The 17,727-nt window shown below is 36.9% G+C and overlaps 1 protein-coding gene across 1 annotated transcript in view; it reads right to left on the reverse strand.

Moving 5' to 3' along the window:
- DNER (delta/notch like EGF repeat containing) overlaps positions 1 to 17,727 on the reverse strand; it is a 130,386-nt gene that overhangs the window by 13,215 nt on the left and 99,444 nt on the right. The window contains exons 8-10 of the mRNA XM_086468226.1: positions 14,309 to 14,533; positions 2,707 to 2,829; positions 604 to 717 (exon numbers count right to left, since the gene is read on the reverse strand). Of these exons, the coding sequence (XP_086324352.1) occupies positions 604 to 717; positions 2,707 to 2,829; positions 14,309 to 14,533 (462 nt within the window). The remainder of the gene's footprint in view (positions 1 to 603; positions 718 to 2,706; positions 2,830 to 14,308; positions 14,534 to 17,727) is intronic.

The following is a 17,727-nucleotide window of genomic DNA, read 5'->3' on the forward strand; positions in this document are numbered from 1 at the left end:
TCACATTGGATATTACCTTACATGACTAGCAGAGCATCAGGTTGTAAATTATCTTGATAGCAGATATTTGGGTTACACCAATCGTGTCAGTTTAAATACAGGGCCAAAGGATTAAATGGGCTGCTTACCACTACTCTGAAAGTGTAAATTGATTCATAATAAGCACTTTACGGCTTTTAGCAATTGCATATTAAGGTAATGGAGTAAGTTGTTTCTTCAGCTCGCTGTAACTAAGGTCAATGTTAAAACATTTTCCAATTTCAACAGTGTCCAATTAGTGTATTGGCTTACCTGGAAGTCTTCAAAATGATATTTTGAAAATGCAATCTACTCTCAAGCAGTAAGGTCATAACACATGTTAAATAGCTGTTAGCTTAGAGAGTTCTCTTTAGTAACAGGCTTATTTGCTGCAAAATTTTTAAAGTTCAAAGCAATTGTAAGTAATATCAAGAATTTTTCATTCTCACTAGTTTGATCACAATTCAGCAAAGTCCAAATTAACTTGTTTCCTTGAAGAGACACCATCTTACGTGGTATTTGTCTTCTTTTGGACACAGTGAACACTGACAGCTAGATGTTCCATGTAATGTACAGATTACTTGCCTGTATATCCAGGTGCACAAATACATGTAGCATTTAGACCTTCACTGTCACAAGTGCCACCATTCTGACAGTTGATGTTAATGCAAGGATCTTTGTATAATTCACAGTGCCTTCCTGAAAAGGTAAAATTAGTAACTGTCATTAACATAACCTATACTAACAGCATGATATCAGTATGTGTAATAACTTAACTTCACCTGGATGAGCACAATAATGTGCAGCCTCTAAACCTGTCCTATTAGGCTAATGCCATAAGACTAAAGCATTATTTTATTGTGGCTAAACTTTTTACACACATGCCTCCTCTTTACTCTTCCTACCCACTGAGGTTTTGGGATACGAGAGGTAGGGCAACTTCTGCTAACAAGAACTGCTGGAGTGTCTGTGAAAAATCAATGGCATAATAAAGCATAATCTAATCAGCTATCTAATATTCTTCAATAAGATGTAAACAATTATTGTCTTCAGTAAGAATTTTATGTAATAACTTCTTTAATAATATACATAAGCACTCTGATGCATCTCACTGACATTCTTTGCTCGGGAATGAATCCAAAGTGACCACTTGGCTAAAATCCTAAGTTATCTTCAAATTTTCCCATTCTTCTACTTTTTACAAGAATTTCAACAAACTGAAGAACAGGATGAGATTCGGAATGCTTCCATGTGATAACACTTAGAAATTACGAACACATTTTTCACTTTTTAAGGTGGTTCATGTTTCCAAGTCCTTACTGTCCTGCAAACTGTAAAGATGCACAGTCAATAGAAGCATAAATTTACATTGTTTATTATGTATAAAAACTGCAATACAGCTTTGGCATCAGGAAAATGTTTGTAATCATGAGGTAGTGAATGACAATGAAGGAATTACGTCACTTGTGGAGATTACAGAACCTACAGTGATGGAGGACTAGAAGAGGTTAGACAAATACATGTGAAACTGGACACGCAGCTGATCCTGCGTCCTTCCCAGCCTCCTGCGCGCACAGTGCTTTTAGATGCAAGTACAGGTCAGAGAACAGAACATGAAGTCATAACAGTATGGTTAAGTGCTCTTAAAATTGTCATGAAAAGCTGAGGGTCATTTCCTCATTAAGCCTCTGAATTGATGAATTCTGTATCTATTGTCAAAGAGCAGTGCAATCATCAGCATGAAATATGTACTTAGCCTCAAGCAGCTGTTAAGTGAGCATTACTTATCAACACAGATCTAAGGATTGATACACTTAATGAGAAAATGCTGGGGTAATGTTCCTTAAAACACAGTCATTCTATGTAAAATATATATATATTTTTAATCCTAATAACATATAAAGTTACATTCAAAACACAGCGTGATTCAAATGGAATACAAAAAAAAGTATCATTTCAGCCCTTCACATGTCACAGATAGCTGATATGCGCTACTCTGTAAAGCTGAAATCCGCTGCAAGATAAAAAGATTTTGTATAGCAAAACACATACTTTTCTCCTCTATTTTATAAATTACTTAAGAAATGCCTAAGACTGATTCCATTTAAACATATCTAGGAGAATAGCTGCAGTTAACATGGGAAAGCAGTCACAGACCTACTACTGTCTCTGGGCTTTACGGTCTTCTAAATGAACCATCAACATAAACCTTCCATTTTTACTCCTTTGTGCTAATTTGTTTCAAATACTAATCTTTTATTACTATGTTTTTAACTCACTTCCCTGCAGAAAAGAGATTAAAAAATAATTTGGAAAGCCCTCCATGTAATGGCTCCTAACAACAACTGATGAAAAATTTTATTTAACAGTTATGCTTTCTTTTAAAAACTCAACACTTTCTAATGTATCTTAAAAATAGCAGAAAAAAAAGTACACCTAAGAAGAACAGAGAGAAGTCATTTGTCCCCAGACAAGGACATGCATTCCTCACCAACCAGCTAAATCTGAAGTACTCTTTTGAATAAAGATTATGAGATCAAGATTTACATTGAAGTTTGTTTCCATTAATTTTAGATGTGGGATTTATTTCTGCTCAGTGGAGGATATTGTATATCTCTGTCTGTAACAGACCCTACCATAAAAAATCCATAGAACAATTCAAAAAACAAGAGGCACACCCCACCTTACCTTCATATTCAGCAAGGCATGCACACTCATAGCTGTTGACAAGGTCTCTGCAGGTGGCTCCATTCTGGCAGGGTGCAGAAAGGCATTCATTATATTCCTCTTCACAGTAAAGGCCGTGGTACCCTAAATCACATGCAGAGGAAATGAAACAAGATATGAAACACTTCCCAGTAAAAAGCAACAATTAGGGAACTATAGACTGTGGGCAGAAGCTTGCTAATTGAAATATACTGTTCAAACAGATACATGTTAAGACACTGATTTTAAGAACATCTGCTCCCCAGGCGAAAACTACAATAAACATCGTGGAAGCACAGTGTTCTGAGAGAAGCCCCAGCCCCTGTGATAAACCACAGCAAGGCCATAAGCACAGAGGCTGGTGACCAAGGCCACTAGGAACAATGTGAATACCTGCACTCTGATTGTAGAAAGGACTAAACTAGTATCCACACACCTCCTAGCTTTCTGGATCCTTGCATCAAAGCCACTCTTCATCAAAGTGGTGATAACTGGATAGTTAGAACGATAAAATATTCTAACTTTAATGCTGTATGGTATCAGAACACTGTAGAAGCATTAAGATACTTGATTTTTTACGGTATTGCCAAGCCGTAGGCTGGTATTATGGCCTGATTATGCAGACATAGAAAGTAGGAGCACAGAAAAGCTACGAGACCTGTTAATGGCCACTGAGTCATTTGTATCATGAGGTAAGAAATAAGGAGTTAATCCACTTGTAATAGCACTTTTCTCAATATTTATTGTGCCATATTATCATTAGTCTTAACAGTAGTTGAAATGACTTTCTAGACTTAGTGCATCAGGTCAACGTAGTACCTACTCATATTAAGTAACAGCATTAATTAGTGTAGTGTAACAGAAGAAATAAACTAGCTGTAATGCAAAAATATGTTTGCCTGATAATATTGGTTACTTGGTATTAAATACAAAGAATCATAAGCCTGGTCATTTTGAAGAATATTATATTTGATATCAAGAAGCTTGCTTATGTCCTCCTCAATAGACCCAGGTTATATTTTTGTTAATGAAAAGCTTCCTCTCCTCTTTCTTGTTACATTTGTCTTTTCTTCCTTTTTTTTTTTTTTATTTTTCTTTCCTAGGGTAGGGCTTTCCAACTCCAGAAGCAATGTCTAAATTTATAGGCAATTAATACAACAAGAAAAAAAGAAAATAGATTGGTCATAATGCTTAGTAAATACAAATAATGCATTTAAATGCAACATAAACACTGCTTTCTTCCTGACAGACAAGCATTAGCACAGAACAATTGTAAAATTGCTAGTGTGTTTGACCAGTGAAAAAAGTGCCTGGCAATTTGTTTGAGTCTTTCTAAATAGTTTTCCCTGCTCTTTGTGGGCACAGGGAGTACTTCATATAATCAGCCAAATCACCTTTAGGGGAAGGTTCAGAATTTATAACAGATTAAACAGGATATGTTCCTGTCTTTTTGAAAGTACAAATATAAATAGTACAAATATTTGTCCTAAAGAATGCATCTTTCATGTTTATCCCCTTCCTGGAAATTACAGCAAATAATTGAGTGACCAGACCTTTACACTTCCTACATCTCTTCAACCCTTAACTAAGTGCTGCTAATAACTGCAAGTCATAGTATCATAGAATAGTTTGGGTTGGAAGGGACGCTTAAAGGTGGTCTAGTCCAACCCGCCCTGCAGTCAGCAGGGACATCTTTAGCTGGATCAGGTTGCTCAGAGCCCTGTCCAACCAGACCTTGAATGTTTCCAGGGATGGGGCTTCTACCAGCTCTCTGGGCAGCCTGTGCCAGTGTTTTACTACCCTCAACATAAAGAATTTCTTCCTTATATCCAGTCTGAATCTACCCTCTTTTAGTTTAAAACTATTACCCTATTGCAACAGGCCCTGCTAAAAAGATTGCCTAGTACTGAAAACATTGTAGACTGGGAAAATTTTTATTTGTTTTAAACAAAGAGTGACCTCTGTTTGTCAACTTTGCTCAACGTTCTTGAAATTTCATTCTGATGAAGGTCTATATTACACATTAAAAAACACAGTTTCATATATGCTTTCATATTAAAAACACTTTCACAAAGAACAGTCATACAGAGAAGATATGTCATGGTATGTTAACGGTACACAAGGACACTTTTCCCACTCCTACCACAGATTAATTTTGGTCAAATCAGTTGAACGTTTAACCTTCCTGACTCATCACAGCTGATATTCCCCTCAGCCTCCTGTTAGTGTGATACAATACCATGAATATGTACTTGTAACCTATAATACCATGCACTGGAACAGCGTTTATACACTTTTAAAATCTTGATTTACTCATTACATATAGCTATAAAAGCAATAGATGAATGAGAATACAATGAACAAAGATGCAATGGGCATGAATAAAGATGCCAGGGAAAAGGCCTAAAATACAAAGCATAGATTCTGCAGTGTGATTTTTACTTCTTCAGATAATCTCTAGTTAGTAGCAAAACTCATGGACATGAAATGTGGGTATCTTTCATGAACAAAGAACCAAAGAGAGGGACAGATTCTCATCATAGTAACTGGTAATCCATAGTCACACTCCTGGTCTAAATTTTCCTCAAAATTCTCACAGAACCATACAAAATACGACAAACGCCACCTCCAGACACCATTTTCATCCCCCTCCCCCTCCCTATTATGGATGATTCAAAATAAAACTCCATGAAGATACAACATGTTAGTACTACACAACATGTATATGCAATATTACCCATTTGACTCTGCACAAAATTGTTTTTTTCATAGTAAATAGTTAGTTGGACCAGTAGCTTAATAAGAAACATTTCAGAACCACTTTCTCCAAAGCTGTTAGCCAGGCCATACAGAATTATGCTACATGTTACAGGGTTTCTTATTAGTCTATGATGAATATTATCTAGCTTACGATAAGGGAAGTACCCTTATGTAGCAACATCTTTAGCCAACATACATACCACCAAAATCAGAAAACTTGAAAGAAAACATATGGAAATTCCCTGTGTTGAACACAGATGTAATTAGATATTTTCAGAAAAAAAAAAAAGTTTTCCACTTCTCACCTTTCAAAGGGAACAGAGGGAATTTTGTGACTGAATATTTGTCCAGGTTCCAAAATCAATGTGAACTACCATATCACCTCCTTAGGACTAAGGCAGCTCAGCCTGGCAGACACCGCACACAGCGAGGGAAGACATTTTCTCTTCCCACGAGAGGGCAGATCTCACCTACACACGGTTTCATCCTCATCGTCCTTACCCCGGGGTCAGCAGCTTCCTTCTGCCATCACTGCTGGGATGGCAAAAGTCCTGCTGTGGGACCAGGCACCCAAGGGAAAGGCATGTTTCTTCTCATGGAGCTAAGAGGCACCACATCATTCTTAAGTGTTCCTCTTTCTATTATTGATTTTAAATTACACTGATATACAAACCATATATTATGCTGAATTCACACATATATCTTCAAAAAAACCTACACAAATAATTTCTGTATTTTTGTTAAAGAATTTGGATGGGAACAGGAGAATTTTTCATAGATAATTTCAGAATAACAGATTCTAGTACAGTTGCTTCCTCTCTTTCTAGGAACATTACAATTCTGCTGCTTTTATGTTCACAAGGAATGCCAAATACAGCTGTTAGCATTTTTGTGGCATGTAACATCTTTCTGCAGGCATATTCAGAAAGAAACAAGCAATACCTACATCAACAACACTCCAGCTGCTGTGTCCTGAGCAGGGAAAAAATCCCACACTGGGCACTGCAGCTTCAAAAAGGGCAACTAATATTACTAAACCTTTTTTTTCCAGGTCATTGGAAATTGGATATAACTTCAATAACAGCACCTTCATGAACTCAAGCAGAACTTGCCAGTGATGGTCCCATTCTGATGTGCTCTGTTCAGAGGCCGGGGAACGGACTGGGAAACTAGAAAAACCCTTACAGTAAAGATGTCCCTACATTACCTCTTCTCCCTCTGCTACTGGTCTTTACAAAGGCAGAAACAGATCTGTTACCACACTCCTCTGGATTCCCAAATCCTTCTTTCTCTTTCTTAAGCAACATGGAGGCTGCCTTGAAAAGGCCAGGATATTTGCCCAATGCTTGCTTGCATGGTCTTCAGACAGCTACTTGCCAAGGTGCACTGTCTTTTTACATGGCTATGTTAAAAACTGCAAAGGGAGAAACTGTGAAAGGGAGCACACAATCTGTGTCATACAGGCTGATGAGGAGAACCTGTGGGTTTTGTCAAAGCCTTCAAGAGCAGCTGTCAGAGCAAAAGATACAGCAGTGCAACCTCTTGAGAATATCTGCACTATCAGGTTATCAAAAGAGAGAGGGTTAAGCTTGCTCTTCCTTTATAAATCAATAAAGAACAAAGTTGAAAGCTTTTGTGACTTTCTTAGACACTGCCTCCTCAACAGTGATTCCCTGGTCTTATCTCCACTTAACACTTCATCAAATCAAGGGAGCAGGACATCTTTATGGAAAGGCTTAATGGGATACAATGCAAGAGAGCCCTATTTTGCAGGAAACAGCATTGGTTCATATATATGGCCACTCACTAACATAGATCTGCATGTTATGTAGTCAAGAAATGTGTCCAGCTAAAGTCTGAGTTTATATAGCAATTAAACAAGAGAAAGAGAGAAGAGCTGCTCCAGATGGCAGGAAGGTAGGAAGGCATGCTTACCAACCATGGCCAGATTGCATGGAGGGTTGTCTTAATGTAGAAGCGGAAACAAGGTGAGGAAACACAAGCAATAAAGGGCTTACAGACAGTCTGGAACTGGAATTAATCTAGTCACTTTGCCAGAACTTGCATTTCCTGCCCCAGTTCCAAAGTGTGGGAAAGGAAAAGACAGAGAAAAGAAACATTGCTACTGCTACAGACAAAGTTGCACTTGCCTCTGCAAAGGCACGAAGATAAACCTACACTCCTACAACCATCTATTAAGCTGCATGAGCAAAAAATCAAGTGCAGAGGAAACATACTTCATGGTACTAGTTCTGAAGTTGCCACCACTCTTCATCCCTGTGGGTTTTGGGTTTTTTCTGACAGTCCTATTTCTTTTTTTTTTTTTCCCCAAATGTTCTATATGTGCCGTGAAATATATATTTATAAAGTAGAGGGCAACTGTTAGCATCTGTACATGTGCTTTGCAGTTTCAAACTCCATACTCCTTATGTCTTTAAGAAAGTGAAATGAAAAACTTTGCTATGACATTGCTATTCAATTTCTAGATAGACTTCTTCAATTTGGGCCCGACAAAAATAAAAATAATAAAAATTAACTATTTGTATTTGAAATTGATAACAGCAACTCTATTAAAATAACGGAGTATAAAGAGAAAAAAAAAAGGTTTAAGAAGAGAAGACTGTTTGGGATTGAGGGACTAAATAAACGTTCTGTGAACAGACACAATGGGATCCCACTGGTTTCACAAACCAGGTTCTAGATGAGAAATCCAATATGTGAGCACAAGAATTTTGATCAGGATTAGTTCTTTAACATGGAGTAAGCATGAACACACATGACACAAACTATGAATCTAACATCCAAACACTGGTTATTTCACTGTCACCTGTAAAGGACAAGGTGATAAGTATTAATGATTGTGGTATGTAAGGATATAATTAAAGATTTAAAGGTAAAGTTTCACATGCAATTGAAAAGTCACAGACACCATAAGTAGGAGGTATGGTTGCATAGGCTTGTGAATTCCACAGAGCCCTCTCAGCAGACATTTGAAAATTAAGTATATTCAACTTGGAAATAATTTACATTCTTTTCTCCCCATTCTGTAAATAGGAACATGCAAAAGTATTAGCCTGCCTTTCAAGTTAACTCACACAAATTAGCTGTTCTATGCAAGCTATTAGATGATGTAGGTTATCCATAATGACACCCACAATGAAAGCCAACACACAACAAAAATTAGTAGTAAATGCCTGGTTGTGCATGTTCTGCAAATTGTGCAGATACGGAAGTATAATGACTATCATTTACCATTCTTCCAATCTGTACATCAGCCAAAAAAATATGGAAACCAAACTGCCTACCAAGCAAGGAGACTTTCACAAACCTTGGGCTAACTGGAACTGTTTAAAATTCCTCTCTTGTTTAATTTTTGAGGCAGAAGTAACAGAAAAAAAATCCAGCTGACACTATGCCTGCTAGTAGAAACTGCATAAAGGAAGGATGGCGTTCAGGTCACACATATAAGCAAAGCTCTGCAGTGCTTTACTTCTGTAATAAGCAATTATATCCTCTGTAAAATACCTAAAAAAAAAAAAAAAAAAAAAAAAAAAGACCACGGCATCCTAGAGCTGAACACAAAAAATAAGTGGCAGGTTTCAGATATATCATATAATGGTATGTTCACAGAAATGAAAAAGCATAAAAGAAGGAAAGAAACTGCTCACTATTCCTATCTTGCTACCACTTAGGTGCAGTTCTTTAATGATATTTTGAAATAAGTTATCCAAGTTTTAAAATTATTGACAGATTAATTTGGCCTTTAGTTCCACCTCTATTTGAAGAAAGTAATGCTATTTGCAAAGGGAATTCCTTCCAAAACAAACTGTCATTTTTAAAAGTGAGGTCTGCAGCAGTCTACAAAAGGTTTGGAAAAAAGAGAAATTGGTTTCTTAAATATTTCCCATATTTCACAGATGGAGCAACACAAAAGAGTTCAACTGAAGTGCCATACATGATCTTGGATGCAACCCCTATGGCTTCTCATTTGGCTAACTTTTAAGTGCACAAATATTATTTAAATAAAGTCAAGTCTCCAAAACATGAGAGGACTACTAAGTCCTGAGAGACATGTAATTAATTTGAATAAACCTAGCCAAATTCTAATCAGGTTTAGGTGACAAATTTCAGAGAAAAAGCGCTTTTTTTGTCCAAGAATATTTAACTAGCTTTTTTGTTGTTTGAACCATAGGCAAAGAATATCCTGAAGAAGACTAAAACTTCCCTAGTTTACTTGGAAAAAGAAACATCTAGTTCTTCCTGCCATGGACTATTTGGGAATGGGCACTCATGCTGGACAGCTCCGAATACTCCAGTTCAGAAGTTTTTATAATAAAAATGTAGGAGAATCAAATTTTTTTTACACTCATTGGGAAATTCAGGTTTCTGTTGACCTCATTTATCTTCCCATCACTTACACAATGGTACAATATTTCTTCTTGTGTTTTGATTTCTACAATTCAAAGCATTCAAATACTGACAATTCTTTTGAGAAATTCCCAGAGCATACACAGCTCTGGTAGTCTTAAAAATGCTTTTCAGCAATGTCTGTTTTTTTCAGTTAACTGTGGTTCCAATCATATATTAAAAACCACTTAAAGATCAACATATTGATACATTTTGATCACTTTCCTTGTTGTCCAGTCAGGCAGCTCCTTATCTCAATAGCTTCTCCACCTTCTGTACAGATTTTTCTTGACCATGCCCTAACTGCTTGTACCATTTAATAGCTAGAAAAATAGAAGTTTTCTGTTATGAATCCAAACAAGTTAACAAAATACTCTCTAGCCAATCAAGGAATGAGTTTATGCTACCAAGTAACTCTCACAGGCCTACCCACTGAGTGCTTTTTTTCCCTGCCAAACCTTTTTTTTCCTGTTCACTCACTCCCTCTGTTATTTAGTCCTTCTGGGAGCTAAACGAGAAGAATATCCAAAATTAAGGGGTAAATATTAAACTATTAAATTTTCAGTTCTAAAAATGAATTTAGGAAAACAGCACCTGGCAATTTCAGCTACCTACAATCAAAAAGATATTTTCTAGGACATGGAACTAATTATCAACTGGTATGAATTCTAGTTTGTGCTTTTGATAAAACAGGATATGCTAGCTCTATTTAAATGTGATTAGGCGTGTTGTTCTTCATCTCAATACCAAATTCTTTTTCCTCTAAGGATTCCTCTATTACGCAAACGAACAGCAAAGCAATTAAACACTTCAAAAAGGAAGACTGAAAATTTGTAATGAAAGAATTATCATCTTCACCTCCTGTAACATATAAAACAAATGACATGTTAGGAAATATTCTTCTGCATTACACAATGCCATTCTTCTGTTCAGATGAACACCGCCCATACCATTCACAGAAACATCTGAGCTGAAAACATTTAAGGTCACTTAAACAACTGGACCTTTCACCTACCCTCTGGTTTCTCAAAAGTTGCAAGCAGAAGAATTGAGGATGCTTCCTGAAAAACTGTCCATAAAATAGAGGCTTTTTTGTTGTTGTTGTTAAATAAGTTAATACATCTCAATGGTTAAAGCTCTTACATGAGATTCTTATAATCCTGCATGTACACAATTCACATCTACTGGACAACAAATGAATTATTAGATAGCACTACCATGGTATTGTCTGCATTTCACCTTCACATTTCTTTCCTTTATAAAGAAGCACATAATTTAATTATAAATCTGTCAAACCCAAACTAAAATTTCCGCTGGCTTCTATTCATTTGTGAGTACCTCTCCAAAAACAACTTCTGATGGTCCTTTCCATGTCTTTAAATAGCAATGATTAATTGACACCTTCTAAAAATGCTGCATTAGTAGATTTCATTACAAACTCCCCATGTCCACAAATAAAACTAATCCACTAAAGCATTCTGGTGGAGAAACCACTCAACACAAAATGCACAGAAGGTTAGTGTTTTCTATACCAGTTAAATTCAGACCTATTAAAATCAATGTAAGAAAACTAGACAAGTTAGGACTGCTTATTGAACTGGTTCCAAAAATTACCTTTTTTCAACAGGCTAGTAAATTTGTTCAAGAGAGGCATCTCTGTTACATCATGCTCTGGATCCAGATAATCTTATCACATATGCACAAACTTTGTAACTGCACTAAGTACTGCACAGCCAGTTGTCTAACCTATTACTAAAAGTATCTTCATTCCAAAAATTAAAACACTGCAAGAAGAAAATTTCAGCAAAATAACTGTGAAACAACACAACCATGTTGTGGCCTCCCTCCCAGGACAGCATACGTCAGTAAGAATCTTGCTACACAACACAAAGCCTTATGATGAAGTATTACAACGCTGAAACCCGTTCTTCCCACATTTATTGATTTATTGAGTGATGGCTGATTTTCAAAAATCAATCCATTATTCCTATGAGGCGACGAATGCTTTCATCCTTAAGCAGTTTCAAACTTTAGTCTCAACATCTGGAATTTCCATGAAGATCACATGCACCAGTTACTGAAAACAACACTTTGAAGTGTGCATTCAATGTACTGTCGGAGACAAAGACATCAGCTGGTAATTCTCATGTCTTCAGGGATCTCTCTTCAGATGAGATACCAGTTTTATGGGCTACAGAATCTTAGATAAAAGCTCACTCCTTTCAAGGAAAACAGGAGAGTTCTCTACGTTTCACCTTGCTCTAAAGCCATAAGAAGCAGAAAGCAGTGACATCTTTTTTCCTCAAAATGCCAATAATACATTAAAGTAAAATTAAACAGTTATTTTACTTTCTTTTTGTCCTAAGCCTCACTATCATAATCTGAAGTGTATTAGGAACAGACTGTAGGCTTCTTTCTCGGGAGGAAAAGGAGAAACTTCTTATAGGGAGAGAAAGAAGTAGACTTCTTTCTATGCACAGGCTAAAAAGAAATCATCTGGATGTGGCATGTACTTATGTTCAGATTCACCACCTCTACGACTACTTCAGCCAAAAGTTTTGCCATTGGCAGGATATCTGCACATCCTGCTAAGTGAGGAAAGGAAAACAGCTGGAGAATTGTGGCTGTTTTCCCACGATGCAAGACAAAGAAGCATAAAGAAGGCATTCCTCTGAAAGGAACTTCGTAGAACAACATGCATGTCACAGTATTATGTATATGTAGAGCTACTAACTATCCAGTGTCACTTACGAGTTTATCCCTTGTACACTGGGAATTTATTTTTCCCTTAACTTCTGCAGTTTTCAAGTTTATAGCTTTATAGGAACAGACTTTAAAACAAAAAAGCACCAAAGCTATTCAAAAGATTACTGGATTTCACTCTAAGTGCTTAAGCAGTAGTGGATGTATAGCACATGATATCATTCATTTTAACTGCCTCTTCACCTATTAACTATTATTGCTAAAATGTAAAAAGGGACCTATAAGCACCCCAATATTTTGGTACAATGAAGAAAAAAAAGTCTAGAGCTAAGCAAAATACAAACTAGACACCATGCATTGTCAGGCTATATCATCAAACAGTTACCAGCAGAGTCTACTACTCTACCTGAGCAATACTACTGGAACTTCTGAAGAGAGATCATTTATGTAAACGTGGATGGCAGAACTAAACTCTCTGGGATAAACAAGATTTTTTTCCTCCTCTACCTTTGTTCAGCTACCTTGTTTGTTTCCACTCCTTCCCCAATGATCATTGTCACATTTTCTATTCCCTCTATCAAATTTTGTAATTCCAATGACGCTGATACCGCATCTTAAAAAAAGATTTATCCTGCAGACTATGGTTTTATAATACAGCTGTAGCTATCAACCAAACCATATGGATCTCAGTGGGTATTTTCAGTGCTCACTCTGCTGTCCTGGTTTGGCCTAAACCAGAACTATTCTGTTTTAGTGCTTTTACTTTTCAGTGAAGTCTCTTCTAACTAACTGCACTTTCTGAAACAGCAGCATGTTCTTCCAGACAGTGACTGCTTCTAGCGGTGATAAGACCTGATGTTTATAGTTCGTATCAAGGAATGGGATGCAGAGAGGCCCTTGCTTATACTTGTTCTTATAGCAACCAAGGTCACTGCTAAATCTTGTACTCCATGTTGGGGTGCCGGGAGTGAAAAGGGTCGCAAGCACGTAAAAGGTCACACCTGCAGGGAGGAGCGAACTGGACAGGTGACCCAAACCTGACCAACAGAGTATTCCATCCCATATACGTCATATTCAGCATAAAGCTGAGAGATCACGAGGGTTTCTCTCTCTCTTCTTTGATGGCCAACATCTGAGGAGGACTCTCTCTGTTCTTCTGTCGTCAATCCCGATCCGTGCACTCCCGAGTCCAGTGCCTGAGTCCAGCTCCTGCATCCCGTCCCTGTCTGCTGCCAAGTCCAGCCTGGGACTGCCCCAGTGCCAGCCCTGCAGCGTGGTGGGGACGTATTGTCATCAGGGTGGGGGAGCTGGGTGCGGTATTGGTGTTGTACCTATTTCTATATATCTGTCCATATTGTATATACTTCATTATTTCCTTATTCTTATTATTATCTTTTCTTTCATTGATACTGTTTCATTAAAGCTGTTTTAGTTTTCTTTTCCAAACTGTAAAGTCTCTCTCCCTTGTTCTCTCTCCTTTTCCCTTTTGGGAGGGGAGAGGGGTTAATAGACATCGTCTGTCATTTGTCAGTGGCCGGCCCAGCCTCAAACCAAGACACTGTGCAACTACTGATTTTCCAAAAGGAAACAGAACGTCTGCTCAGTGTGTTTTATACACTGAAAAGAAAAAAAGGAAGTACTTTTAAACTACATATAGAATCTACATATAGAAATATTAGAAGATTTACAAATCATGTAACTGTTTGGTACAAACCAGGGATACAGAGGCATCTGTAGCTGGTTCCAACACTGCGACAAATGCCATGTGCACAAGGGTTCAGAGCACAAAAGTCAATCAGCTGAGCACACGTAGGTCCTGTAAACCCAGGACTACAACTGCAGGAGAAGGAAAGTCTATCCGCATAACAGGTTCCATTGTTCTGGCAGGGAGATGATGCACAAGGATCTATTTTGTCTTCACAAGAGGTTCCTAAAAACCCTAAAAGAAACAAATGGTTTTGATAAGTAAGCACTCTGCTATGCATACAATTTTAGTAACTAAAGCAAGTTAGAAGCCATTGATATCTATATTCCTATTTTTTTTTTTATTTCTATAAAAATTACAAAAATACAGACTTCCTATATATAAAAACTCTAATTTTACCCATTAACATGATATGATAAAAGATGTTTCAGGTATAATCATACTATCATATGATTAAGGCAGCGAATTGCAAAAACATTTGTTGAAACTGACAGTGCTTATCCACTTTGTGAAGTGCAGCTGGCTAGAAAAGCAGAAGAGGTTTTCTAAGGATCAGGAACAGACTAGCCTGGAAAAAAAAGAAAAGCCAAAACTGACCTTTTTTCATTACTGTTAATGTGTACTTTAAGAGTACAACCTCGAAAGCAGCACACGAGTTTACTTGACCTTCAATAATTGAAAATAATATCTTTTACAAGAACATCTTATTAGCAGGAGAGACAATGATTTTTTGAAGCAACACCATGTAAAAATTAGACATTAAAAAAGGATATTCTTGCAAGGGAGTTTTTTTAATCAGATGTAGAAAAGAATAATATTTTAACAAATTGCAGTATACTAACTATAGTCTGTATCTATACACAAATGTCATATACATAGCAACATGATGAGTGGTTATTGTATCGAAAAGCAAGTCAGAAAAGTATATTCAAATTCTAGCACCCTTCCAAGCAAAAGAGCAAACTGTCCTTTCCATTCAACCTTAATTTTTTTTATGGCTATTTGGCCCATTTGTACAGACCATCACTTTTCAGGCTGAAAGTTCCCTGGAATATCTCATGTTGTAGAGCAGTTCTTAACCTTTAGAGGTCCCTTCCAACCCAATACATTCTATGATTCTGTGATTACAATACACTAATCACTGGGAATGAGAAATTAGGAGCAAATCAGGCCAGCCTCCACTCAGGACCCAGCAAGCCATGTAAAACACTGCAGTTGTGCCAGTCTAAAAGACAAAGAATAGACCACATTGCTGCTGCTACCCAGCAGATTTTAGCAACATTTCAGACACCAAAGAAGTAAATGCATGAAAAACTATTCTGGGATTTGAAAAATATTTAATCAAAAAGACAGAATAACAGATTAAAAAAACCCAAACAAAACACAAAATGTGTCGGATGGTGAGAGAAAGGATCAAGATGGAGATGTCTCTGTTATACAGCAGCCTGTCAATGACTTGGAGCATGAAAACAATGACAGGTGACACTTTGGGTTAACACTCAATATTGAAATCTTATCCCTGATGGAATGAAGCAAATTTTTTGCCTTATTTCTACAGTTTTTATATCTATAAAGTCTTGCTGCTGGATTAAAAGCAGTTGATGTATTAGAACTGAACCCCTATATTGTATAAAGCTTACAATGAATACCGAAGTGAGACCAAATACCACATTCAATACATACTTTACAGCACCTCATTATCTCTTACTGACTTAGTAAATATTTTTGTTCTAAACAATGTCATTCCACATTTCGAGCAAGATACAATTCATCAGGAAATAGTTTGACAGATGTGTTACTTTCAGGGCATTTTGATTTTCTTTCTTTTCTAATTATTCATGATTCACACTCAGGTGAGTTAAACTGTAACTCTGTTTAACTACTTCCAGCACTGTAAGCATGGGTAGCAAGTCAGGAGTTATGCATTTGTTCTCAGAAGTGACAAGGAATAGATTCATTTACATTTTAAAACCTCACCAAAACCCCCCCCAAACATTTAATAAAATGTTTAAATTCTATATTTTGTTCTTGATTGATTAGATTTGTTGAAAACCTGGGCCAGAAAGATGTAGTGAACTGAGCATAGTCTGTCAACTTGATTGAGCTCCAAGACTTGAAGAGCGAGTGAGGGCTGAGAATATCAGCATAAAGACATCAAAGTTTCCAGCACACACCAAAAAAAGGGAGACTGGCAATTAATTTTAAATATCCTGAAGACTTTCTCAAGGAGATATACTCCATGTTTTATCGATCCAAAAATCTCAGTGAACTGCATCAGATAGTGGGAAATGGATATTAAACAAACGTAACCCACACAGAGTGTACTACAAGAGAATGAACAAAACTTAGATTATTGTAACTAAGAAAAAGATGGGAAGGCCACAACTGCCCTATGAGTTCCAGATAAAACTAGGATATTCTTGGGCACTGTTGGCAGCAGGATTTTAGAAGTATCCTCAAAATATTAGGTCCTGGACAAATGACAAAAAGCCACGTTTCCCTCGTGTGTTCGTAAGTCTTACTCCAGAGCTGTGGAATGAAAAACAATTTTTTTAAAAAAAGTAATAAAAAAATGAAACAACGTACAGATAGAACTTTTAACAGATTAGTCATAAATGACTCAGCAACAGACCAGGCAAGAAAAGCAGGTCTGACAGGGCAAAGGCAAAGAACAGGTAAGAGCCTTCTGCCCTCTCCATGTTGCTATCCTACGGCTCAGATTGCTTCATGGGCTTTATCAGGACCACCTGCACACCAACTTGAAAAGGGAAAGCTTAAAAACTGATACTATGGAATCCTATATTAGAGGTCCCTCCTGTGGATGGTAACTGCATAATCATCAGAAACCGAAAAGAATGGAAACCCTAAAATCAAGAATCTAATTCCAGCAACAGTTTGCTGACAAATTAAAAAAGCCTGTACTGTTATCATGAAATCCCAGACAGATTTAAAAGAATCTGCAAGCACTTTTAACTACCATCAGGAGGAGATCAGCCAATGAGTCCAGTGAAATTTCTACACATACCCTGAAACCGGATTAAAAAGGATCAAAGAGATCCGAGGTCACACAATGACACTAATGCTGCTTCACTACAACCTTCGCAATAATCATCCTTACGAAGAGAAGCTTACTGGCAGATGGCTAATGTTTCAAGTGACAAAGCACTTCAAGAACATATGCAGTTTAAAATACACTAAAACGTGTTGCCCTTGTGCTATCTTTGACTGAACTGTGAAATGTGTTCAGTTGATTCTGGAAGTTCAAATCTATGTATGAGTTAAATAACCAAATATACTCAAAGCAGCAGTAGTTACACTTCTGAATTGAAGATCTATCTGAATGTACATCTAAGTTCATAATCAATAAAACTGTTGAAAACAAATAAAGTAAACAATAAATTTAAAAATCAAATTCAGAGGTATATTGA

This window comes from Leptosomus discolor, chromosome 7 (assembly GCF_034619465.1).
Source record: "Leptosomus discolor isolate bLepDis1 chromosome 7, bLepDis1.hap2, whole genome shotgun sequence".
NCBI lineage: Eukaryota > Metazoa > Chordata > Aves > Leptosomiformes > Leptosomidae > Leptosomus > Leptosomus discolor.